Here is a 26828-nt window from a genome sequence, read left to right on the forward strand (position 1 = left end):
TCAGTGAAAGTAGACTTTGGCATGGAGATTTGTTATTCCTATATATTAGTCAGAAACAAAGGACAACCTATATTTATTTCAGCTTACAATTTTTGTGATTCACAGAAAGCAAAAACGTCAATAGGTTAATTTGTATCATTGTATGTACCCTGCCCTGTTCGGACCATTGAATTACAATCGTACATGTTATCAGTTAGCTGTAATAGCATTTGTACTTCTCCATGTCTCAAATAATCGCTGATAATGTGGACGTTGCTTGTTATTACACAACAAAGCACTCGTGGAGGGGAAAGTAAGAAAAACTTTGGTTTCATTTGTTTCAAACAGTTACATTACATAAACCTTGTTTATATTTTGCATGTCATTAATATTAATTTTGCTTCCCCTTTGCTGTGTGAATGCCAGTTATTTTATATGCAGTGAATGAGAAAAACAGTGACATGCTGGTATTGGGGTAATGTTGTGTTAACCTTCATGTTTGGGTTCAATAAAAATATATTGATAAACCTTCACGCTTTGTAATGCTGATGTACTGGTTAACTTTTTGTCTAAAACATGAGTGTGTATTAAATGTAGTTACAGCCTATTTGGCTGGCATAGCACCATAAAGCATTATAGGTAGCATAGGCCTATCTTCTTTTGTAATACATAGTAACCATACAAGATAATACTAATAAGACATGTTACCATGCTATTTTCAGATACAAACGTTTGTTTGCCGTTGGAACGAAAGGTATTACGACGTACAATCCAAACTCATTAGAAATTACAAACCAAGTAAGAATCAATAGGAATAACCTAAATTGTTTATTTAACACAAACTAACAAAATCAACATAAAAAAGCTCTTTTTCCAGCAATGTTTTTGACATACAATAATAATAATTCATGTATTTATGAAAATATTTTTACAGTGGTCATACAGCGACTTTGCTGGAATACTTGCCGATACCAAATCGAAAAACAACAATGAATTCATCATATCACTCAGAAAGACCGGAAAAAAGCATGAAACGATGCGATTTTCAAGCGACTATAGAGAAGATGTTATAACAGAAGCTCTGGTAAGAATACTTAATGAAAAGTCATTAGTTAAAATAAGCAATTAGATCAACGAGTTTAGATTTTTTATTGTATGTATGTATTATATAGGATATGTTTTAGGCTGTGTTTATTTTCAGCGCTACTGCAACCATTTCTCCGAGACTTACCATAAAGTACAAAGGTTTAATGCAATGAAACATCACTGGACAGACACCAGGCTACCTGTTGTGCTTGAGGTAAGATACTCCATCTCAAACACATACATATGGTATGATGTGATCATAAATAACTAATATTTTAAAGGTAGTGCCAGAAACCTAGTTTATTTCTGTCTTGTTTTTAGCCAACAATAGTTTTTGAGCCAACAATTTTAACTATGTCACCCCAGATTTGTTAAAAAATATGCCTATGCCGTGGCATTGCATAAGGTAACTGACTTTTGTCAATTAACAGGTTGGGGCTGGTGGCTTGCATCAAATAGAAGCTTCAACCAAAGCCATTTTATCTTCGTATGATTATAAAAGCATTGAAGGTTTTACCGAGGTGAGCAACAACAATAACTTTTATTTTTTATATTGTACATAATGTCTACTGTTTAGCTCAGATTACATATTCGTTCTTGTTTGGTTCTATGATTCAACAGAATCAACTGTTAATTGTTAACCATTGTAAAAGCGATATTATTTTTATTGTTCGCTTTGGTGACTTTTCTACTTTTCTATTTGCGAAAACACAATTATATTTCTACATTACACGTATATTCATTACAGTTGTTATGGTTTATTAATCATGAAATGTTTTAGGTTTCTGGATACCCAGGTGGCATAGCAGTTATTTACAGCTTTGGAAGAATGGTAAGTGTGCCAACTCCTAACTATATATAGGTATACCTCAAACAAACCATTGCTTACTGATTAATGCAAGGCAAAGAATTCCACCCATGTTATACCGACTGTGGGTGTGATAAATAAGTGAGGTATGTCTACCTTGCCACCCCAGGTTGGACATAATAAAGTGAAACGTTAATATCCATGCTATGTGTTCAGTATTGTAAATAATTCTCTTTCGACAGCATTTATTTGCGTGTCAACAAGCGGATGATTTGATCCGAGCTTGTGTGGATGCGGCTGCAAGGAATGTAGGGATTGTTCTAAAGAAGAGGAAGGAGCCAATCACGTTTGATCAGTTTGTAAACTACCGACTGGGTAAATATAGTGAGGATGAACATATTACTTCGTTGGCGGAGTTCCCTGTGCAAAAGATCACAAATCGTGCAATGGTAAGATATTGGATTATTTATTCGGATTATTTATTCAAGTAGTGTATTTTTCATATTATATACCAAATACCAAATAAGCAGAAAAAATTACTATTTTGCAATATGGCAGTTGTAACAAAAAAATGAGTAAAACGTTAGTATGTCTCAATGTCTGTTGTGAATATTTTCAGATTATTTCTTAAGTTTTTGCTGATTTAAATTTTTTGGTAGTTTATCGTGTAGGATTTATTACATTTGTGTTGTTGTTGCAGGAGCCAGTCAGGAGAACTTTATGCTTAAGTGAGACTTGTATATTGGAGAGAGATCCTGGCACTTATTGTATTCCGACTTTGCACCCCTTATCTGAGGTAGCCTATGTTGTGTAATGTACAAGTAATATGGTAGGCCTATGTAATATAATGCATTGGTAATAATGTTTATTGGTATATAAAATATACAGGTATTTTGGTATTTGTGTAATAGTAATAAGTATTACTAACATGTAGCCGTCTATATTGTACCGGTATTTTGTGTAGCATGTTGCACAGAGCATATGTATAATTGGTGCGGGGTATAATAGTACAAACATTACTAATATCTGGTGTAATGCATATCCAGGTTGAATAGCTACACTGTGTCACTGTTGTATTTTTAGTGTTTGTAAATATAACTATGTGTTGCTATGTAACTATGTCTATAACTAGTGCAAATAATGCAATTTCAAAGGTTTTATTTTATAGTAATTGTTTTTTTATCATGTAATTTATTGAGGTATTTTCTTTTCTTTTTATCCCAGTGGTTTATGTTGTGGACTTTTATTGTTTTATTATGAAATTTGTTCAAGTATTTTATACTCTCATTGTCTTATCTTACTAAATATGTTGGAAACTTAAATTATTCCACAATGATAGATCTTTTCACTCGTTCGAAGCATGCATGACCCACAGAGATTCACTATCGAATATCGTAACGGACAAAGTCGGCATTATGCTTCTACTGACAGGGATTCATTGCTTGCTACTTTACTTGATGGTGTGCGTGCCAGTGGTAACAGGGATGTCTGTATTAAGGTTAGATTGTCAAATATTATATAGACTATATAGTATTTCTATTTTATGTATGTGAGGTCTCTGAGGGCTGAAAATTTAGGCCAGGTTTCGCCCATTACCCCACCACCCTTGTGAAGTTCCTTATTCTTGTTTTGGCTCCAGCGCCCCGATAAGTTCCCGTTTTCTGTTCCGACTTTTGTTTTCAGGACTCCATCTAAAAAACACATAGTTTGTATGAATACATCACTGTTGTGGCTACACAAGCCTTATTTACTTTCATTTCGTAAAACAACAGAAAATGAACATTTAGCATTTTAATTGTTTGCAACATTTTACATATTTATACTTTGGTAATAACCTAATTATTACCCCGCGTTTCGAAAGTTGTTTCTTAAATTTTTTTGAATAAAATGATTGTAATACACTTCCATTTGTACATGTTCAGTTGCCTACTGCACAGTGAAAACATTCTGATTTACCCAGCACAGTTGTTCATTAACCCAATGTTTATTGTTGGTTGCTGATCCATATATACGTCTGTATGCAACCAAAGCATATCAAATGGCTGCCAAATAAATACCCGGCTATTTTCACGTTTCAGACACATTTTTGAAAGTTTTTATACAATGAGATTACAAAAACATTTTGAATTTGTATTTTACAATAAAAATCTACCAAATAATTATCCATCTATCTATCTATATATATATCCTAAATACTAAATGATTGGTGTTTTGATTGCTAGTCATAGTTACACCTGCAGTTAAACAATTTAAATGCTACTATGTATTTAATAAACATTACAAGTTTAAACCATAGTGCCCCGGTAGTAAAAACAGTCCATTTTAGATAACTTACTCGTTAAGAACAATTGTTTGCCTATATCTTCCTCTGTCTTTTTATACATATTTTTGTGGTGTATATTTTTTATATTTTACGATTTGTATTTTTTCAACAGATGACCCCAACTAACTTGGGTCAAAGGTTGGGACCCCAGAGAGTTTATTTAGACGAGGATGTGGAGAGCATGCACCTTAAGTTCCTTTCTCAACATCCAACTGGAAACTTTACTGATGCTGTGTTCAGATTTAACAACTGCGTGCAATACAGGTCACATATTGGCATTTGGTTTTATTTAAAGTCATATTTTTGGGTTTTAAAATGTATTTTTTGGGTTATTGAGCGTTTGAAGTTTTTCATAGGCAAAATCTTCTAGTAGACAGAAAGTCTTAATTTTAAGTTGTTACTGTTTATTAAAGTTAGAGCTTACTTAATGCATTCATAATCAGTTGATCAGTTTAAATTTGACCACGTGATGTTAATTTATTTAATCTGCTCAACAGGGGTTTACTATGGGCAGTTAAACAGGATGGATTCTTTTCTGAAAACAAAGAAAAGATGATTAACAGTGCAATAAACGCCCTGCTGGAAAAAGAGGGTAAGCCGTGAAAAGTTAGTTTACATTTTAACAAAAGCTGGATGGTTTCATTTATGAAACTATATTTTTCACTGAATTCAACTCGTTTGACTTTTATTTTGTCTATAACGTAATTCGTAGCACTTTATACTATAGGCCTATATCTTTACTTTGATATTTTTCAAAAGTATATTTTTTTCATTTCTCTCACTAGGTGATCAGGATAAAATATCTGACCAAGAGTTGGAAGCACAGTTTCACGCTCTGCGTAGACTGGTGGCTTCCAAAGCTGGTTTCTGTGCTTTCACACAACTTCCAAGGTAATATCTTAATATAAGGTAATATGTCAACTCGGCCGAAATGTATGTGTGTTATGGTAATGGGTTGACTCTACCTGAATCTCTGGGTGTTGGGGTAATATGTCAACTCGGCCTAAGTTTATGGATGTTGGGGCAATGGGCCAACTCTACCTGAATCTCTGGGTGCTGGGGTAATAGGACAACTCTACCTAAATCTATGGGTGTTGGGGTAATGGAATGGGCCAACTCTGGCCTAAATTTATGGGTGTTGGGGCAATGTGCCAACCCTGGACTAAATCTCTGGGTATTTAGGTAATGGGCAAACTCTGTCTTTATCCCAGGTCCCATGGCGTGCCACACTGTATTGCCATGGCGGACGTTCGAAAACACACTATATTTCTTATACCAGATGAGCCGTTGATAGATTATTTACATTATGCCTGGTAGCAGAAGTACTAGAATATGATATTCCATGTACCAATGTACAATTTGTTTAAATGTTTAGGTTCAGGGAGAGCCTTGGGATGAAAGTGATTAAAGCTTTGCAGAGGAACAGTGATGGTGTGACACACGCTGCTATCGATACTTTGTCTACATTGCTGAGTGTAAGTTCATTTATCTCCTATTTAAGGGCAACATATTTAATATTTGGAATTTAAATTAAGAATTTTTTCACCTGGGTTTTGATCACTACAGTTTACGCATTAGGCGAAATATTTTTAAAATTTCGTACAAAATCTTGGCAGACTTTGCTAAATTGCAGGTACGCTCATAGTTGTAAAACATTCGACACCCTCACTGATTAAGTTTTAAGTACCGTGCACTTTGGCTCCAGTGTTTGTATAAATACCTAACTGCAGAATAAAAGCTGTTTTCAGCCTAAAACACGGCGCTAAAAGTCTAAAACATATGATGTTACCCTTGTAAGTTAGGAGGTCCAAAACCCCCTAATGTTACGCCAGTGATTCAAACTTTTTTAAAATTATGTCTGTTCTGTTTTTTTTGCATTTTGATTAAAAAAAATTTACTGTAATTGCACTCCCAGCCTATGCACGATAAATACGATCTTCGGCAAGAACAACTGAACAAAGCATCATTGCTCTCATCCAAGAAGTTTCTGGAAGCTTTACTTAAGCAGTTTGAAGAAAGAGTGGTCAGTTCTATTTTTACTTACCATAAACTGCTTTTAACTTGTTATAATTTTCAATGGGGCTTTAGACTAAGATAGTGGTTTATAATTTTTAATATGTAGTTGAATTTTTTACTGCTTTGCAGTTATCTAAACAAGTTTACATAGGACGTAGTTAACATTTATAAAATTTCAAAACAATTTTTGCTCTTTACATTTTTTGTTGTAAATTATAAAAACATTTCTTTGTTATTCAGTTCAAAGGCAGGGGAGCATTGGTGATAAGTGCAATGTTGGATTTCCTCACCTTTTCATTATGTGCACCACATAGTGAAACTACTGAAGGAAAATGCTTTGACCAATTGCTGCAGTTGGTGGCTGACATGGGGCGCTGTCTGTTCAAGTTATTTCAGGTATTTATAAATTATAATAGACCATAGAAAATGTGTTATGGGTTTCTACATCAAACCACAGCATAAAATACATAACATATTATTAATTTCCTAAAAAGACACTTACATTTTTTTGACAGTTTTCATACAAAAAATATGCTATGTACAGGTACATGTAAAACAGGAGTTATAGTTTAATAGCAATATGTCTGGCACTGCAACTCAGTAGTTGGGCGCATGTATCGTAACCTAATTACCAGGTCAAATGCTGATACCGACTCTGAGTTGTATGTGGCTTTAGAAAGTTAACAAACATTGCCCTCAGTCTGGTAGTCAGGGACCTCGGCAACTTTGGCGTAAATCTTAAGTCTAATGGTATGCGATGCTGTAGAACTGACCCATATTGAAGCGGCATGGCCCGCATGGGTTCTAGAATTTAGGCAAAAATTGACCCATTACCCCAAAACCTAACCCATATAGAATAGAAAAAAGAATATCATCAACAAACCTCTTTAAATGCATCCTATTTAAACCCATTTACTAGATTCAATTTGAAGTCACACGGCATGGCACGCCTGGGTTCTAGAGTTTAGGCAAAAATTGACCCATTACCCCAAAACCTCGCCCACATAGAATAGAAAGTAAAAATAAACATCATCAATAAACCTTTTAAACTAATTCCACCACCACAGCATCCATCAATGGCGATAGTTAAAGGGGCTGGGTTGGTCATGAAAGCAATTATTGAGGAAGGAGATTCAGAAACTGCAGCTCACATGCAGGAACTCGCCCTTGCTGAGGTACGTGGACGTGCAGTTAATTGCTTCATTGAAATGTTTTTATCATGTTCTACATGCAGTTGATTGCTTTAGTAAATTGTTTTATTGTTTTATAATTTATAAAGTAAAAATTGTGTTATAATTTTTAAATTTTTTAAAAGTTTTGTTTTTATATTATTATATTTCATACTTATCATCTGTATTACCCCATAACAGTTTTTATCATAGTCTTATCATTTTTTCGAGTTTGGTAAGTGCGGTATTAAAACACAGAATTAACTTTATTAACACACAAAACACAACTTGCAGCTGTAGTAGCTGTTATACATTCCGTGAATCGAATCTAGTTCATATAGAGATTCTGTGAAAAAAATCCAGTAAGGATCTGGTGCCACAAAAAACTACAAAAACTGAAAAATCTGTTACATTTTCGTAGCAGCAGATCCTTGAAACTGTAGTTTTCGTTTACGTAATTTTTACCAAAACCGAACCCCCCATTGTAACACTACCCACCAACACAGGGGGCATTACCGCGCCATCTTCACACTGCAATGTTCACGATGTCAGCCGACACTCGTCTCCTCATAAACCGCCAACTAAGTCGTCATCTACTCGGCTTATGGGTGACGGGCCATCCGCCAGCTATGGGGTTACTCAAAAGAATTCTGGTTGGTGTTTGAATAATTTTATAACTTCTTTGGCAGTGACCAGTTTTGCATTTTTTCATCTGCCTACAATGTTGTGGTAATGGGCCTACTCTGGCGTGAATCTCAACCACACTTTTATGTTCACAGCCTGCAGGTTTGCTAGCTTACCTTGATTCAGATGATGAGGTTCCACAAAGTGAACAAGACTTGCTTCATATGCGTGATAACCTTAAGTCAGCAATCGTAAGTTGCATGCAAACAGATAGGTAAAAATGGAAGTCAAAATTTGTTGTTGTTAACTTTAGGATCAGACAAAGCAGAATTCGCAATGGAGGCAACTTGACCGACAACTTAAACAGGTAGGAGCAAAACCATGATATATATTTTTTTCTGCACTATTATGGATTAAAAATTTTCAACGGTGCGCTTACATTTCCATTAAAATGGCCTTTTTCCCTTATCCCATTTCCCTTGGCTTACCATAGGGCCTCAGTCTAGCATGGCATGTTATCCTCAGTCATATGGAACAGAATGCACCAATATTATACAACTAATTATTTCAATATTTCACAAACACCTGTGTTTCAGATTGAGCGACTTGTCAGCAAACAAGCCAATGTTTTGCTAACTCACTGGAGAGACACGATTGGAATTGAAAAACAAAACCAGAATCAACAAAAACCTATTGTTTTACGAAAACGAAGACAGAGAATTAAAACAGAGGCCAACTGGCCCTTGTTTTACTATAAGTAAGAGTTGACGTGCATAAAAATTATTCTTAATTTGAATATATTGAAGCAATAACTTGTTTTCTTCTGGTGTGAACTTTAACTTGATTAGTTATGATGTAACCAAAGCATTTCTTTTGTTTTAGTTTTACGATTGACCACGCCAAGCCAAATCTCATTTGGAACCACAAGGTATGATCAGTTTAAGGTTTGAAAACTATGTAAATAATTATATTTAAGTATTGTTAAAAAGGAACCTTTTTTACCCTATTATTGATTTCAATTGTTTAAGTAATTTTGTTATTGCTTTAAAGAGGTTTTTATCTTACATTACGTAGTGATGCGCAGTTATTTTTTAACCAATTTACCATAACACAAAGTATAGTTTTAAAATCACTCTGCGCAACAGTAATACAATATAATTCTACAGACTCGTGAAGAATTGAAAACAGCTTTAGAAAACGAGATGAGAGCATTTCATATCGACCAGGAACTTGGTAGGACAACCGAAATTGCATGGAATCATCATGAATTTGAGGTATTAAGCTTTTAGACGTTTACCATCATTCATTCTGTTATAGCAAAAAAATAAGTGTAAAAAGCTAAAACAGATAAAAAAATAAGTCGAAGTCAATTTATTTCTTTTTTTGTTGCTAGTCATTTCAAGATAGTCATTATAAACAAGATTTTTTACATAGAAAATTAATAAAAAAAACTATTTTTTATGTGGTCAATTTATATAAAATTTAATCCGATACTTGATAAATTGGACATTTTTATATTTATTGAATTTTAATTAACTTTTGTACCCAATAAATAGTGTTTTAACTCTTTTTTTACTTTATCATTTTAATATACTGAGTTTCCCTTTTATTTTTAGCAGGTTTAACTTTACTTATATGGAATAAACTGTAAGTTATAGTTGTTTATACCCCACACCTCAGGTCCAATACGAATGTCTTGCTGATGAAATAAAGATTGGAGATTATTATCTTCGTTTGCTCTTAGAGGAAGAGTTTGAAGAGGAGTTAGCGATCAAGCGATCGTAAGTTAATGTTTATATTGTTCTGTTACTTTTGCTACCAGGCATAATGTAATTAATCTTTCGTTTGGTATAAGGTAGTGTAATTCCCTTATATCATTTATGTAACCAGTACGTTGGGTATGAAATGTTGTATGAAGTGACACAGCAGTAGTCACTTATTTTGTTACTTCTACCACCAGGCACAATGTAAATAATCTTTCAAAGGCTCATGCAGTATGAAAAAAACGTTTAATCTGGCTAAAAAATGCTTGAAGATTTTCCAATGTTTCGTCTGCCATCCAGCAAGAGGAAGTTGGATCTTTTTTACTAATTTGGACACTAGTTTCACCGACTTATTTAACTGCATATGTTTAGTTATACTTGAGTTGTTCAACAGAAGACAGCACACACTCCTAACTTTGCTTAACACACCTTAGATATGAGTTCTTTAATGATCTTTACCATCGGTTCCTACTTACCCCCAAGACTGCCATGAAATGCATGTGTTTGCAAGCCATGGCTATTGTGTATGGGAAGTGTTGGGAGGACATTGGGGCTTTCAATGACACCAAGTACATTGTTGGGATGCTGGAAAGGGTAAATGCTTGCTGTAATAATCAGCTATTGGTGATTTTTTTAATCAGAACAGAACAGTTTTACACTTTTTTGAACAGGATAGTTTTACACTGAGAATATGTGCAAGTTATTTTATAAGATATTTATAATTAATGTAATAAGATTTCTGTGTTAATAACTAACATATACAGTAATGGCACACATACTTGTCTTATATATTAACACAAATCACTCAAGCAACACAAAGAAAGTTGTATGAGTCTTTTTTTTTCCTATAAATACAAAAGATCGAAATTCTAGATTTGATATAAAGTATTCTAGAATACCTAATTATTCTGTAATGTGTATCCCTAACTCTGGCTAAATCTTAGGTCCCATAATATGCCATGTGATAGGACATCCCACATACAATATAATACAAAATATTAATATATAATTATTATTTTCAAAATTGTTTTATTTCATATATTTATTAATCCACAACCATTTCTTTCATCAGTGTTCAGACAGATTGGAACGAGATCGAATAATTTTGTTCGTTGAGAAACTGATAAAGCATAAGGTTGGTAACTTACTTTGGGGAAGATGGGACACCTTTAGACTTAATATCCAAATACTCTGATCGTGTTTTAAACAATTAACGACGGTCCATTGGAGTCGTGAGGATACGGTTTATAATTCTTTGAATGTTTCTTGTTTACTACCAAAATGTGAAAAACAGAATAAAAAGGTGTCCCATCTCCCCCACCCAAGTATATATCACGGTTGTAAATACTAAACAGATCTAATTCTTAAATGGCATTTTCGTTTGTTGAAGTGATTAAAATGTTGATATATTTCTATGTAACTATCAACAACCAAGCCCTCATCATAACTGTAAATGAATCTTAACTTTCGGACACTAGGCTTTATGGTTGTCTTAACGAACAAGAACAATTTATTCATAAACACAGAATAGGTCTATATATTGTCATTGCTGTCCTAATATTCATGTTCATTTAGTGCTGCTAATTCCTTTCTCTTTGCTGTTTTAATTAATCTCAAATAGAAAAATAAAGTGTATGCTATCTTGTCTTAAACCATATGTTATGATATTTGATATAAGTTTTCCTCTATCTTCTCAGAGGAACGTAAAAGAGGTTCTGGATGCAAACGGAGTCCGGATTCTTGTTGACCTTCTCAGCATGGCCCACTTGCACACGACGCGCGCACATGTGCCCACACAGCGCAACGTGATCGAGGCCACAGCTGAGATGATGTCGGGTGCTGGGGAAAAGGAATGGTATTTTGGGAACAAGGAGAAGGAAAGACTCGGCCCTTACAGCTTCAACGAGGTAAATACTTTGTGCTTTCCAACATGAAGGCCCTTTTTTATTTGCTGAAAATCAAAAAATACAAATTGTATCATGCATATTGGCTGTCATGTTTATATTTTTGACTGTTAACTAAAAACACAACTAATACACAAAGCGACTTTTCCACAGATGAAAGATTTCTGGGAAGACGGGACTTTGACGGCGAAGAGCAGATGCTGGGCACAAGGTATGGATGGATGGAGACACGTTCATTCAATCCCACAACTTAAATGGATCCTTATGGCTAGTGGGCAGGCTGTGATGAATGGTACTGACCTCTCTATTACAATACTTAACATTCTGATCAGGATATGCGAGTATTACCCAAGCAGGTGAGAGGGTGCTTATATATACTTGGTATTTTGTTTTTTTTAGTAGAAAAAAATGTATTGCATGTTTTTTTTTATATTAGAATGTTTATATTAGAATGTGATTAAGATGATTTCAAGCAGTGTAGAATCTATAAAATTTGTCATGTGTTTCTGTTTCATAAGAAGACTAGCAATTTAAAATTGCCAATATACATACAACATACAAGCTAAAATCTAATAACCTTTGTATTTGTTTTGTCCTAGTATTAATATATGCAAAAATGCATTTACAAATTGGCACCTATGGGTGCATGTTTACATTAAAACTTGACTGTACCAGGTTTAGAGTAAAAATCTTTGAATGATTTTCAACTTAATGTGTGACCCCATTATTTGTGTTCTATATGTGTGACCCCATTATTTGTGTTCCATGCAGGGACATGAACAATGCTGTTATACGACCTCTACCAAGAGTTAAAAGGTTGCTTAGTGAGACAACTTGTCTTCCACATTGCATACAGGTGCATAGTTATTTATTTGATGTCAATATAAATATTAGATATATATCATTTTTAATTTTCTGTCATATAGAAACTATTGGAATTGTTAAATATACATTATTTAAAACAGTTGATACAATTACTAGTAGCTGTACATTTTCGTAAAAAGGTTTTTCAAGGTAATATGTCATTATGCCTAATTAGGGCCTTACTTTTGGCACTGCCTGCACATAATAGATCAGATATTCATCGTAATGTATTTCCAGTTGCTTCTTACATTTGATCCAATCTTGGTGGAAAAGGTTGCCATTCTACTGCTTGATGTGATGATGGACAATCCTTCACTCTCTCGCATTTATTTATCAGGTGAGAAAATTTAATCGAAAGTTTATTTTGAATATGTGTTTGGTATCCAGTAAACGATTGCATGAATGAATGACAGTTATTTATACACCTTGTGCCCGCCTACAACTTGTTAAAAGTTACCAGGTATGTGGCTTGTTTATCCTCGCATGGCGGGGCAACAAAAGTCGTTATAACACAGGTGTTCTGTTTTATACACCTTCTGCCCTCTTACAACTTGTTACAAGTTACCAGGTATGTGGCTTGTTTATCCTCGCATGGCGGGGCAACAAAAGTCGTTATAACACAGGTGTTCTGTTTCATACACCTTGTGCTCGCTTATAAGTTACTACGTATGTAATTGTAAGTGATTTTTGTACACATGAGCATTCAACATTAGTGCCTAAAGATATTTTTTTATAAGAATTTTACATATGTTTTTTCACAAGCATTTTTTTAATACAGGATGTAGAATATATAAATTTAAAAAGTAAAATAAATTAAATTGGTTATCATTATTTAAATTAAACTCAATACATTTTCAGGCGTTTTCTTCTTCATCTTAATGTACACGGGTTCAAATGTTCTTCCTGTTGGAAAATTTCTTCAATATCTTCATCTTAAGCAAGCAACAAGAGCTACAGAAGAGGTAGGTGTATGTTGTATTGTATACTAATACACGCAGGAAGTAGGTTGTTTGATTGTATTATGAATCCATGATACATGCAGTATGTATATGTTATATGATAACACCTACAGTCAGTACTACTTTTTTTAAAATCAATATTTTTTCCATTTTTCTGCGAAGTTTTAATTTCCCTTTTTTATATTTTTTCAACAAATTCACCTCCTAGCTCATCATAATCTTCTTTCCTTTCAGTCCTCTAGTGAGATGCTCGCACGCAGCATCCTGGGAGCGCTCTTCCCGGAGGCGATGATCCATTACCTTGAAAACTATGGAGCGGAGAAGTTTTCCGAGATTTTCTTGGGAGAGTTCGATACTCCTGAGGCGATCTGGAACAGTGAGATGAGGTAAGACGGTTTAATGGGCTTTTCGTTGCGTAGGAACCGGTATACACTGGTTATGTGAAAAACAGTATATACTTATAATGTATCAGTGACAGTGTTTACTGGTCCGGCGAAGATCCCAGGTTTTCTGACCAACCATAAGATTGGCAACTTAACCTAAAATGGAAAAATGGCAAAAAATGTCTCTAAGACTTGGGATTAGAGACAAAATCTGCCCTAAAACTTTGAGTAATAAGCTAAATCTAGCATAAAAGCTACCTTAATTGCAAAAAAAACGGGGCTCGACCTACATGAAGTAAAGTAAAAAGCCAATTGAACCGAAACATAACGTCACCCATTACCTTTTTATAGGAGATACATGATAGAGAAGATAGCAGCTCATATTGCCGACTTCTCTCCACGTTTAATGAGCAATGTGAGAGCCATCTATCAGTACGTACCTATTCCTGCCATCAGCTTCCCTCAGCTAGAAGAAGAATTATTTTGTAATATTTATTACCTGCGTCACCTATGCAATGAGACTAGATTCCCAGACTGGGAAATTAAAAATCCGGTAAGATTTTTGAGATTTTTTAGATGGTTTTCATAATTTTTGGTGGGTTAAACATATTGTTCATTAAGATTCAGTCATGTTTTTTTTTTGGGGGGGGGGATATTTTCTAGTTAAGTTGTTTTATATTTTTGGAAGATATTTTGTAAAGTGTCATTGTAGATTTATTGATTTCTGTGTTAGAATTCGGGGAAATAGAGGAACTAACATTTTTTATTAAGCTTTGTGCAATACAGAGGGATTTCTGTTTTATTTGCTCAAAGTCCCGAATAAAGGCACACCCAGGATTTAGGCCAGAGTTGGCTACTCTTATGGTTTTTCAAATATGGTCTGCCCATGTTTCATGTAAATATGATACTTGGTAAAATCTCTTATGTTTAAAGAAATAATCTTTTTATAGTTTAATTTTTTTTTCTCATGATTTACATTTAACACCACACATAGGTCTCATTCCTGAAAGATGTGTTGGGAGCTTGGAAGAAAGAAGTCGAGAAAAAGGGGCCAAATATGTCGTATGATGAAGCATATGATACACTACGTCTGCCTAAGGATAAAGCTCCGTAAGTTTTGTGTTTTAATATATTCTCAATAAATATGTGTGGTATTGCCCATTAAGTTGTTATCAGAAATATGAATGAATAAATGTAACTTATTTTTCTCCACGTGGCAGAGTTATGACAGTTGTTATAACACTGGTGCTCTGTTTTATACATAGGAATATATTTTAGTTAACGTTGATCAATTAACACAGCACTTACAACTCATATTCCCAGGTTTAATGAAAGCCAGATACGAAAGGCTTACTTTAGAATGGCACAGAAATATCATCCTGACAAGAACCCAGAGGGCAGGGTAAGTTTAACTTGGTTTCGAAAAGTTTTTATATTTTTATCAGCAGAAACTGATCTTTGGGCTTTGAATGTAGTTTTATAAACAGTTTTTATTACAGTTTTATAAACAGAAATTGATTTTCAATGTAATTTTACCGGCAAAAATATTTGGTTTTATTTTAGCAATACAGGTATCCAAAACCATTTATTCTCAATACAAATTCGTAATATAAAATACTGTTTTTAATAAGTAATATTACCCTATGTAAACAACCTTTTCTTAGCAGTTTTCTGATGAATCTTGGATTCTAAGTTTAAACCTACCTTACCTAAGCAGGAAAATATATTCTTATGTCCAACTTTTATCCCAAATCCAATTACATTTTAAACAACACAACCATGTACTATTAAATTTCCTGTTACATAAAGCATGACCAATTTCTTCAATTTCAGGATATATTTGAAGCAGTGAACAAAGCTTATGAGTTCCTCTGCACAAAGAAGAAGAGAGTAGTTGATGGTCCTGATCCGCAAAATTTGCTACTTATTCTCAAAACACAAAGCATATTGTTCAGGAGATTCAAGGAAGGTTAGAATGGGGTGGAATATTTTTACAGTGTTTCCTATTTTTGTTTGTGCAAACACAAAGTATAAATTTTTGTTTGGAAGCACTGGTAATATTTGTAATATGGCTGTACTATGAAATTTCTAGGATTGCAAACTTTTAAAAACATAAAGATAGCAAGCAATATATATATCCTGAACATAAATTACTGGTGCCAATATTTTCTATAAGTCTCGTTTGCAATATTGTAATAAACGAAAATGGTTTTATAAAAATGGTATGATAATGATGAATATACCTAATTTATTCATGTCGTGCCCGCTTAAGAGTTACTATATATATATAACTGGGGGTTTTTTAGTTAAGTACAATTACATACACATAAATATACACATTTCTCTTTGCTTTCAGAGCTCGCGCCATACAAATACGCTGGCTACCCTGCCCTTATTAAAACCATCACCATGGAAACTGGGGATGTAGATTTATTCAGTAAAGCAGAACCCTTGTTACCTGAAGCAACCGAACTGGCTTTCCATACCGTCAACTGCTCTGCATTAAATGCTGAAGAACTGAGGAGAGAAAATGGAATTGAGGTTTGTGGTTTATATTGGTTGGTTTACTTATTATGTAATGATGTTGAATTTGGTGCTGTTGTCATTATGAGAGTATGTGTCCTCATTTCTCCAACCTAGTGGTTATTAATGGTTTGTTTAAATTGTCAGTCGAACAGACTTCAGATGATCTGAGTTTAAAGGTTGGTGCTGCTATTATTATGTGCGTATGTGTCCTTGACTACTTGCCCAAGTAAAAGAAAGTTGTCGTTTTTTGCATCACTATATATAAACCAACTAAACTGTTCCAACTGTCAAGTTTCAATAACCTACATATATCTTTTATATCAAATAAAGCTTTACCTATGACTTTAAAAAGGTACGTTTTTCATCAAAAAAAATTTTTTTTTCTTTAAAAACACCAAAAAAATTTATATAAACTATTTTTTTTTATCAGATCCTTCAAGCTGCCTTTGCACGTTGTGTATCCATGCTCTCATTCTCTTCCACCCAAGATGATGTAGCAGTTAAAGTTTGCATGCATGTGTGTCGCTGTTATGCGGTGGCTGCACAGTTTGAGGAGTGCAGGGAAAAATTTATGGCATGTTCGAACATAGTAAAGGACGTTTGCAGAATCCTGTATTACAAGGTAGTTGAGAGTAAATTGTATGCTACATGAATTGTATGTATTTTGGTAAATATTGGTTTTGGAAAAACAAATTGGAATCTAATAGCTTTATTTGTATTTGACTCGCAATTGATTGTAGTCATTTTCGGCAAGATTTGCTTCACACTGAACTTTTATAAACTGTAGAAGTGGCTTTTTAAGAAGTTATTTAGTTGTATATGTAAAGTTTTCAGGGTATAAAACAATTCCTTTTTTTTCAGGGTATTAAACAATTTTTTATTTCAATTTTTTTTTTTAAAACTAGTATTTTTTTACTACTCTATGTTTGTTTAACATAGGTTCAATATTTTTCCAATGTAAACAAACATTTTATATATTTTTTATGTATTTTTTTAACTGAATATTATTTTCAATACCTTATGTTTGTTTTTCAGACCCTACCAAGACTATGCAGCGTTGCTACAGAATGTGTGAGTGCTTTTGCTATGGACATGGCTCTACAAACCCAACTATTCAAGTGTGGAGTGTTATGGCATCTGTTGTTGTATTTGTTCAACTATGACTTTACACTGGAGGAAGGAGGAGTTACTAAGAGTGAGAATACCAATCAACAGGTAAAGCAAGCAAATAATTGGATCTGATGTTCTGTTCTGGATATTAAACTTGAAATAGAGAAAAAAAATGTGTAATATCATACAGTATCATAATTGTTCTTGACTTAGTATGTTTATGTACTCCTAAAAATATACAAAAATTGTTAAATTCCATCAAAAATTATATATATATATATATATATATATATATATATATATATATGTTGTATGTATATATTTCAAATTATTGGACTTTTTTAAACTTCATTTATTACTTTAAAAATCTAAAAAAATAGCAGGATTTTCCAAAATATTTTCGTCTACAGGAAGTTGCAAATAGGTTGGCAAGGCTGAGCATTCATGCCCTTGCTTGTTTGGGTGGTTACCTTACACAAGAACCCGTCAATCCATTGCTTCATAAATCCCTGTGTTCACTAATCACGCCTTATCTCACCAAACTTATTGGGCAAGCAAAATATTCGGAGGTGAAATTTATTTGTATGGTTATTCTGAATTCTTAACTGCTGTAAGAGAAATCTGTTGTACATAGTGGTAAAAAATAAAAGTATTGTTAGTCTTTTGAATATTAGTGTAAGAATATAATTTACAATTGTTTAGTTTTTAACTAAAATCAACCTCTTTGTTACAAGACATTTAGGGTGAAAGTTCAGGTTTAAAAAAATATATTTTGGGCTCTTTTTGTTCATTTTATGTTGACTAAAAAAAAAAATTTAGGCTATTTTTTTCATTTAATTTTATATAAGATAGTGAACTAACTCCAGACTAAAGTGTCCATTTTCTGCTACAAATAAAAATAGATAACTGAGCATTATATTTCATGTATAGGTATTGAAAGTACTTAACAGCAACACTGAGAATCCATACTTAATGTGGGATAATGGTACCAGGTTTGAGTTGGTTGAATATCTTGAACAGCAACAACAAGACACTGTTCGGACTGTAAGTAACTATAGTTTATAAACAAACTTTTTAACGACTCATCTGGTATGAAAAATGTAGTGTATTTCCTACGTCTGCTATACGGTAAGACTTCTTAGAAAGTCTTGGCAGATGAGCCCTTCAAAGATTATTTACGGTATGACTGGTAGCAGAAGTAGAAAAATAACTGTACAGATAAGAATGGGAAAACTAAATAAATCATTTGTTGCGTGTAAGGTGTAAAATATAACAAACCCATTTTTGAAGTATAAAAATTTAAAATGTGGTATTTTTGTACCTCAAATTTTGATTACGACTGTTTAGAAATATTATGAAAATAAGTGAAACTTCCATGATTAATAGGTTCCATGCAAGATATTACAAATCAATTTCTGAAATATTTACAAATAGTTATTTATTATCATTATAATGCAGGGAAATTGTGATCCCTCGTACGGAGCAGATTTTGTCTTCTCTCTTCACCAGAAGGAACTCATTGTTGGCGATATATTTGTTCGAATATACAACGAACAACCAACTTTTGCTATTGAAGTATGTGGATTAAAAAATTAAAATATTTTTTTGTATAGGCCTATTATTAATTTTGTGGCATGCACATAATTGGTGTATGTGTATTAAAAATACAAACAAATTACTTGTTAATATTGTTGTATTGCTAAGAAATTCTAAAATTTGAAAAAAATATATCATTTTGGGGTTAACAAAATAGTACTATAACATCGTTTAATTTGCCTTATACCGTAGGCTTTGTCAGGGTATAACTGTATGGCAGTTAACAATTTTGGGTAAAATAAATCTATAGATTTATGCCAGTGTTTTATATATTAAACTTTGTCCACTAGTGAGCAGCAGGTTTTTGTTTAAATTTAACAAATTTTGTCTTCCAGGAACCAAAGATCTTCTGCCAAAAACTGCTTGAATATCTTCTTAAAATATCTGAGGTAATATGACTTTGTTTATATTAATATATACATATAATATAACTATATAACTGTTTATGTATAATTTCTGTTTGAAAATCAGATACTTTGAGTTTCTTCCCTAAAATGTCTAAGGTAAAATACCTTTGTTTGGTTAAAACGTGGTTTGCTTGAAAATCAAATTGTTTTCTACTCAGCTGGTTCCGTATTCGTATAGATTTATAAACTGCCAACTAGCGGACTCTTTCTACTTAACATTTCTGTATGAAAATCGAATATTTTTCTCCAGTTACCAACATTAAGTGAGGAGAACTTGACGTACTGTAGTTATGCCTTGCAAGCTTTATCCAATGTTATAAAGAACAACCCAGGTAATACATACAACTCAAAGCTATATATATATATATCAGAGATTAATTGCAATTGGTTTCGATTGCAAAATTTTATTTTTGCCTATGATGGTATTTAAATCTTAATTCCATGGGTAAGGTACTGTAGCAATGGTTCCAATGCATGTGCCATCATTCATACAAGATGACAAATCACATTCATTCTGTCCTTTTCAAAATTTTTGCCGTAACAATTGATTTTAATTGCAAAATTTTGGGGGGCTGTGTTGCTACAGTACCTTACCTTAAGGTGACAAATCATATTCATTCTATCATGTTTGAAATTATTGCAGTAACAATTGATTTTAATTGACAAATTTTATTATTGGCTGTGTTGGTTCATAAAACCCAATTGTATCTAGACTGCAATTCGGCATGACATCAGAGGTTGGTTTTTATTGTTTCAACTGTTTGTAAGAGACTTCATTTCCACTCGCACAAGGGTACTGGGGTGATTGCCCAAATCTGGTTCAAATCCTAGGTCTTCAAAGCCCCACTCATATAGAGAATTAAATCAACTTTTATTATATCAACCTAACTCCTTCATACCTCGCAGGCAATGAGGTTGAATGCATCGGACACTTCCAACTTTTATTCAGTTTACTCAACAGTAAATATAAAGCTGATGTTCAACTAATGGCATTGGAGGTAAACGAAGCTTTATTTTTATGTTTTGAGCATCTTGGCCAATATAAAGGACATATTCTGAAAATTTTTCTAAGGGCACATTTGGTGTAAAAAACGCAGTGTATTTCCAATGTTTAGTGTGCTATTCAGCAATGAACGATTAATTGCAATATATGTATTGAAACTGACCTGAAAATCCTTATATTCCGCACAAAAATACCGAATACCTAAACCTCCTTTCTTGCCCAGCTACTAACAGTGGTCACGAACAACAAGATGTGTGTAGAAAACATAGCTGACTGCAGGGTTTGTACTCTTCTCCTTCTAACACTGCGTGGTCTCAGTAGTAATGGCGCAACGAACGTACTCAACATTTTTCATGCTCTATCTTCCAACACCAAAGTCGTTAAAGAACTTCTACAGCAAGGTAATGGAATATTAATATCTTTTTTTGATTATCTTTTTTTTTGGTATTTTAATATTCATTTTTATTTTCTTAAAGAACCAATAATTACCTAGTCTGCATAATTTTACATGTGCAATACCTTTTTCAATAGTTAGTACAATACTTGTACTGGATTCTTTTTGAATAAAAGACTGATAAGATCATTTAGGGAAATACGCATATTTTATCATACAATTCGTTGGACTTAATTTTAAGTAAAATAATTGAAAAAGGAATTTTGTGGTAATTCATTTTGAATTGTTTTTCTAATTAAATTTAACATTACTTCCCGTAATACAGGAGCTGTGTTGTATTTATTGAACGTATTCTGCAACTCCACCAACCCAGCGTTGCGTCAACAAACGGCTGAACTATTTTCAAAACTCACAGCAGATAAACTAACTGGGCCCAAGGTAACCTCAAGTTTCTAATGTTCCCATTAACCAATATGCGCCACATGTTGCTATGCTGTCTATCTGAATGTATATCTTGCTACCAAAGTGTGTTTTATAATGTTTCATAAACTTGAAATGTTTTTCCACTTTTTCATGGAATATTTGATATAGAATCGTCTTATAATGAATGTATTACATAAGCGCCAGATTTACTGAATATGTCATAGTTAAATTTAGTTGTTTAGTAAACACTTTTTAACTAATATCCCAATTGTATTTAAGCCATAATTTACTTTCAACAAATCCAGAAATTGCAAGGTTCTGCATAGAAATATCTTTTATTCACAGTTTCACACAAACTGAAATTTAACTAATTGTAGTATTACAGTGTTTTAATACCACACTCTGTGTTTTAATACCACACTTACAAAAAGTTCAACTCACATTGAATGTTTATTCAGTTTTTCATGAACTTCAAACTCCACTCAAGTTTTCTGTTTGTATAAATATATTTCAACATCTTTGTTCCCTTGTACCTCCCATAGATCCGCATCCATCTCAGCAAGTTTCTTCCTGTTATCTTTGTGGATGCGATGCAGAGTTCCCCTGAAGCATCAGTTCATATGTTCGAGGGAAATCATGAAAACCCAGAGCTTATTTGGAACGATCAGTCTCGTGAAAGTGTCTGTGGTTCTGTGAAGCAAATAACAGCAGAGTGAGTGATAGGTGTTTCATATGTACTCAGAGCAGCATAGGATGGGGTAATGAAGCAAATTTGGTATAAATTTAAGTTTTTAAGGACTTCACCCATATAGAATACAATGATATGTAACTAGTAGTAGTTACTAACTACTTCTAAAGTTCTTACTGTCGCTGTAATGGGCTTATTTCAACTGAAGTCATATTACATAAGCCGTTGAAGCACCCATACAAAATAGAATTAAAAACAGAATAGAGGTACTGGTTTTAATTTAAACTGCAAAAAAATGTAACATTTGGTAGTTTAGGGAATTGGGCACTAATCATATTGACCGGTACACGATTTAATTTTGTTTTCCTTTTTCGTTTGATACAGCAATTTAACTATGCACGAACCTATAACTTGCTTATAAAAAATAAAAAATTACAATTTTTTGAATTTTTTCCACAGTCTATACAAGGAACAGTTGGTGAAACCAAACACCCCGTGGCATCTCCCGAGTAACTTTGTGCCTGTGTACCAAGGTGTGGATGCCGATGAATTAGAGGTATGGTGGTGGTGTGTGGATATGATAAGTTCGGAACTTCACCTCATGCTTATTTTACACTAAAATAGTTTATTTTGTATTCTAGGCATAATTGTTTTTGTATGCCCTTATATTTTAATTTACTTTTTAAGATTAATTGATTTTTTTAGTCTAACCTAAATTATTCTTTATTTTGAGCTAAATTAGTATTCCTTGCCTTCGTTTGCACATACAGTCAATGTTGTGTTGTTAAATGGATATCAGGTGTTATTTTATGGTAATTTATTTCTTTTCTCTAGGTTGGGGGTGTGTACCTGCGTTTGTTCATATCCCAACCAGGTTGGGTTCTTCGTAAACCTCGTGAGTTTACTGTTGAGATCATGAATTCTTTCACGAAGATTATTTCATCAACAAAACTTCACGTGAGTGTTTCATATTCTTGAAGCATATGTGAATGCGGAAATTGCGTAATATATATTTGTCTTGAATAATCAGAATTACCGTTTGTCTTGGGTACAAACGAATAACAATATGCTGTGCTTATCAATTTTAAGTTAGTGTCACATTTATAGTTTATTTTTTACCTCTAGCATTGTTTTAACAACTTTCATTTTGTTGTTGATTTTCTTCTCTTTTTCTTCGCTGTTTTAATTCATTTGATCTTTAATAATGTTTTTGAAAACATAAAAAATTAAGTTATATTATGTAACACTGTCACTAACACTATTTCTAACAGGGTGAGACACTTGAAACTGTTACTCAAGCTGTTTGTTGCTTGTTTGCCATGCAACCGACACTAGCTGAGCATATTCCATCGCTTGGCCATCTCCCAACTGTATTCAAACAAATGGCGAATAAGAACGACGCAATTCCCAACGCGTGCATTTCAGTGGTGCACGTTTTGTCCGATAATGAGGTGAGAGAATTAGGTCAAGTATGATAAGCTTTTCATTGCGAAACACTGGTTAAATTATGTTGACGAACATTTATGTTTAAGAGTATTTAAGTGTTTTACAGAGATGGAGCATTTATGTATAAGTGTATCAACATTTTTTACGCAGACAGAGTATTTATGTTTAGTGTATCTATGTTTTTTACACAAACATGGCGTTGTGTATGATTATATCTATATTTTTTCACAGACATGTGTGCAAGGTTTTGCGGAGACAGATTGCATGAAACCTCTGATAGTTGGAATGAAGGCGAGACCTGACAAAGTTGGTCTTGCATGCGAGGCTCTGCATCGAATGTTCAGTAAAAATATCAGCCCCAAACTTATGGCCCAGGTAATTTGTCGTGTATATATTATGTATAGCATTGTGTATCGTTGTGCCACAGCAAAGTGGTTTGCGTGCCTGCTACTAGAGATCAGAGTTTACGGGTTCCTGAATCGTCGCTGTTACCATTGTGGGCGTACGTATCCTTGTACAGGACGCTTAACAACAGTTGCTCCAAACCATCGGTTGTTTTTGGGTTGTTTAAATTGTTAATTACAAATTATAACAAAAGTATTCTTTACTTTCAAGGTTACATACATAGTAACTTGTAAGCAGGCACGAGGTGTATGAAACGGAACACCTGTGTTATAACGACTGTCGTTGCCTTGCCACACAAGGATAAGAAAAGTTACATTTATTCCTTCAAATTCAAAAACTGAACCCCCTACAATCAATCAGTCCACTTCAATGTAATTGGCCTCGACTTTGTTTGCGTGTTATCGGTCGTTTGGGCAGTTACACTCAATTCCTTGAAATCCAAAAACTAAACCCCTACAATCAATCTGTTCCAAAATGTTCTTTGCTCTTTGTTTTAAACAAAGTCCCAACACAATATTTTTCACATTTCCCATATTTTTCCCATCAGGTTGTGCAATCAGGGCTTGTGGCTTACCTATTACAACTATTAGATGACACAGCTTTACAAAACACTGGAATGTCTTCAACCAAAGCTCAGATCGTGAAGTCTTTGAAAGCAATGACACATAGCTTAGAGTATGGTGAACAGGTGTGTAATGTACAAACTTATTTATGTGGGTGAGGTCTTTGATAAAGATGTGGTTAAGGTTTAAGGTTTGGGATTTAAGCTCGATTTGGCCCATTACCCCAACACCAAGGCTGCTTGTGCATAATTTCAGGTTCTTTAGATTTTATTTCAGGAGCTCCCCAATTTTACCAAAAATTAAAAATTGCATAGTTTTTAAAATATGAAATTTATATTTTCATTTAATGTAAGTACGAACTGGTTTTCTGACTGCATTGGTCCTGTACTGCACATCACATGTTAATATTAAATGAATTGATTATACATTTCCCATAATTTTCCCATCTAATTTAAGTGACTTTTTAAAAATAAATTGGCTTGCTTGTGTAGGAAGCAGGTGTTTCAACAGCTGCTATTTTAAATAACATTTTACAAATCTCTTTTTTCTAAGCTTATATTTAACATATTAAACATATTAAATAAACACATTTTTGCTGTACTGTAAATTGCAAATGATAAAATCACTGATTTGTGCCAAATCTAACCTAAATCCTAGTTTCTTGACCAGGACCTCACCCACGTAGAATAAAGTCAAATGTTTCTGCTTACAAACTTAATCGAATTATTCCCAGATTCAAGAAGAATTAAACAAATCCAGGACATGGGCAGCATACAAAGATCAAATGCATGATCTCTTCATATCCAACACTTCAGTGGCCGGCTATCTAACTGGTAAGTCTCACTTCATAAATCAAGTATCCGGTGAATAGAACTATTTAGAACTGTTTGATTTACATATGTGGTAACCCGTAAAGCTGCAAAAGAGGTGTATAAAATATGGGACCTGTGTTATAATAACTGTCTAAAATGACATTTTTTCTCAGCTATGACACTCTTATTTTAAACCTGTAATTCTGCTGTGGTTTAAAAACTGTTATTTATTTATGCATACAAATATCCATTTATTTAGCATCTGTGTTTGTAGCATAAAGGATATTTTTTTACTTTTTCATAAACGGTAAAACTAATTGCTTTTGTTTCAGGCGGACCCGCAGTGGCTGGCTACCTTACTGCTGCCCCAACTCGTTCAATGCCCCAATCACCCCCTTCTGTTGATGATGTTACCCCCTAAAAGACCCCACATTTATATAGGGGGGTCTCGTGTTAAAGTGGGATCTATTATTGTTGCTCCGTTATTTTTAAATCAACCAATCATTCGCGATACGAGCGCCAAATTTCAGATGGTTGTTTAATAATTTATAAATGATTGAACTCACTTTGTTTGACTTTAACGCCTGTCCGAATGTCGTGTCACATTAACCATTATTGAGACTTAATATTTATCAATTTAAAAAAACGATCCTTCAATGAACTATAGTGCCAACTGTTTAGGAAGTTCATTAAAACCCAACATTTTCATATTTTTGGCAGATTTCTTGTACAACTTCAAGCAACAATTACTCGTATGATTTAAAAGCATATTGTTACCATACACCACTCTATGCATGATCCCAAGTAATATCTCCGTTTCGAAATGCATCATGACTTATAGTAATTGGAAAGTAGCAATGTGACATGCCTTGCTCACCGTGGTCCAATTTGGTCGTTTTTACATTTTTCTCAATTTTTATGTTCCGTTTGTGCAATCTGTTTGTTGTGAAATTGTAACCGTGTCTAAGTGAAAAATTGTCGAGAAATTTACTTTGCTCAATACCTGTTTCCATTATCAGCAAGTGCCGTTCTTGAAACTGCGAGTTCAAATTCCTTCGCCTTTTCTACCCTAATCTGTCAATTCCATAATATTAGACGTGTATTTATTTTCCCGCACTAACGAGGCCTAAATGTGTGATTTCATTTATCTTATAATATTTTGCGATCGCATACAAATAAAATTGTTTTATTCATTGTACAAATCTGTTATTTTTGTAATTTTACCTTGAATTTGAACATCCTAGTATCTAACAAAACATATCGTTTCTGGCAGGTTAAGCTAACATTGTTGACACTTGTAATCAAAACTAGATTTTGTTTGTTGGGTAGATTTGTTCAGTGGACAACGCGAATAGCAAGCAGCGTAATGTCAAGTGTTTACTTTTCTACTGTGTAAGGTGGCTGTTACTGTTTCTATAATAGCACGCAAAGGCAAACATTATTGTATATGATTTCTGTGAGGTTTGCGTTTTTCGGTAATTTTTCACAACAACCACAAGTTGAAGTTTTGTTGACAGATGTAGTTAGGCGGTTTGTTGTACACAATTAGTCGGTGAAGGATTGTAGCAACCGATGTT

At 33.6% G+C, this 26828-nt stretch overlaps 1 protein-coding gene across 1 annotated transcript; it reads left to right on the plus strand.

Moving 5' to 3' along the window:
• On the plus strand, nt 1–26449 carry LOC149731851 (dnaJ homolog subfamily C member 13-like). The gene is made up of 54 exons (XM_089885084.1): nt 1–292; nt 702–777; nt 914–1063; nt 1181–1279; nt 1497–1586; nt 1847–1897; nt 2116–2322; nt 2574–2669; nt 3213–3371; nt 4309–4460; nt 4694–4788; nt 4982–5087; nt 5572–5671; nt 6112–6219; nt 6453–6608; nt 7280–7387; nt 7888–8034; nt 8161–8256; nt 8319–8372; nt 8602–8762; nt 8888–8933; nt 9172–9279; nt 9686–9786; nt 10203–10362; nt 10841–10903; nt 11466–11675; nt 11826–12028; nt 12444–12528; nt 12774–12873; nt 13395–13498; nt 13730–13881; nt 14230–14431; nt 14873–14988; nt 15202–15280; nt 15712–15847; nt 16235–16419; nt 16835–17026; nt 17440–17619; nt 17925–18083; nt 18445–18558; nt 18973–19089; nt 19446–19499; nt 19768–19849; nt 20424–20515; nt 20744–20921; nt 21240–21352; nt 21880–22049; nt 22485–22581; nt 22860–22982; nt 23297–23476; nt 23703–23846; nt 24424–24564; nt 25173–25272; nt 25584–26449. The coding sequence occupies exons 1-54, from the start codon at nt 222–224 to the stop codon at nt 25670–25672; spliced, it is 6657 nt and encodes a 2218-aa protein (XP_089741210.1). The 5' UTR covers nt 1–221; the 3' UTR covers nt 25673–26449.
• Nucleotides 26450–26828: the final 379 nt, after the last annotated feature.

This window comes from Ciona robusta, chromosome 9, assembly GCF_009617815.1.
Source record: "Ciona robusta chromosome 9, ASM961781v2".
Lineage (NCBI taxonomy): Eukaryota > Metazoa > Chordata > Ascidiacea > Phlebobranchia > Cionidae > Ciona > Ciona robusta.

Bases quoted from the DNA above. Each gene is read 5' to 3' on its own strand.
- LOC149731851 (XM_089885084.1), top strand. From the start codon at position 222: ATGTCTCAAATAATCGCTGATAATGTGGACGTTGCTTGTTATTACACA. The intron at 2,670-3,212 runs GTAGCCTATGTT...CCACAATGATAG, and splicing joins CTTTGCACCCCTTATCTGAG to ATCTTTTCACTCGTTCGAAG. The intron at 14,432-14,872 runs GTAAGATTTTTG...CACCACACATAG, and splicing joins ACTGGGAAATTAAAAATCCG to GTCTCATTCCTGAAAGATGT.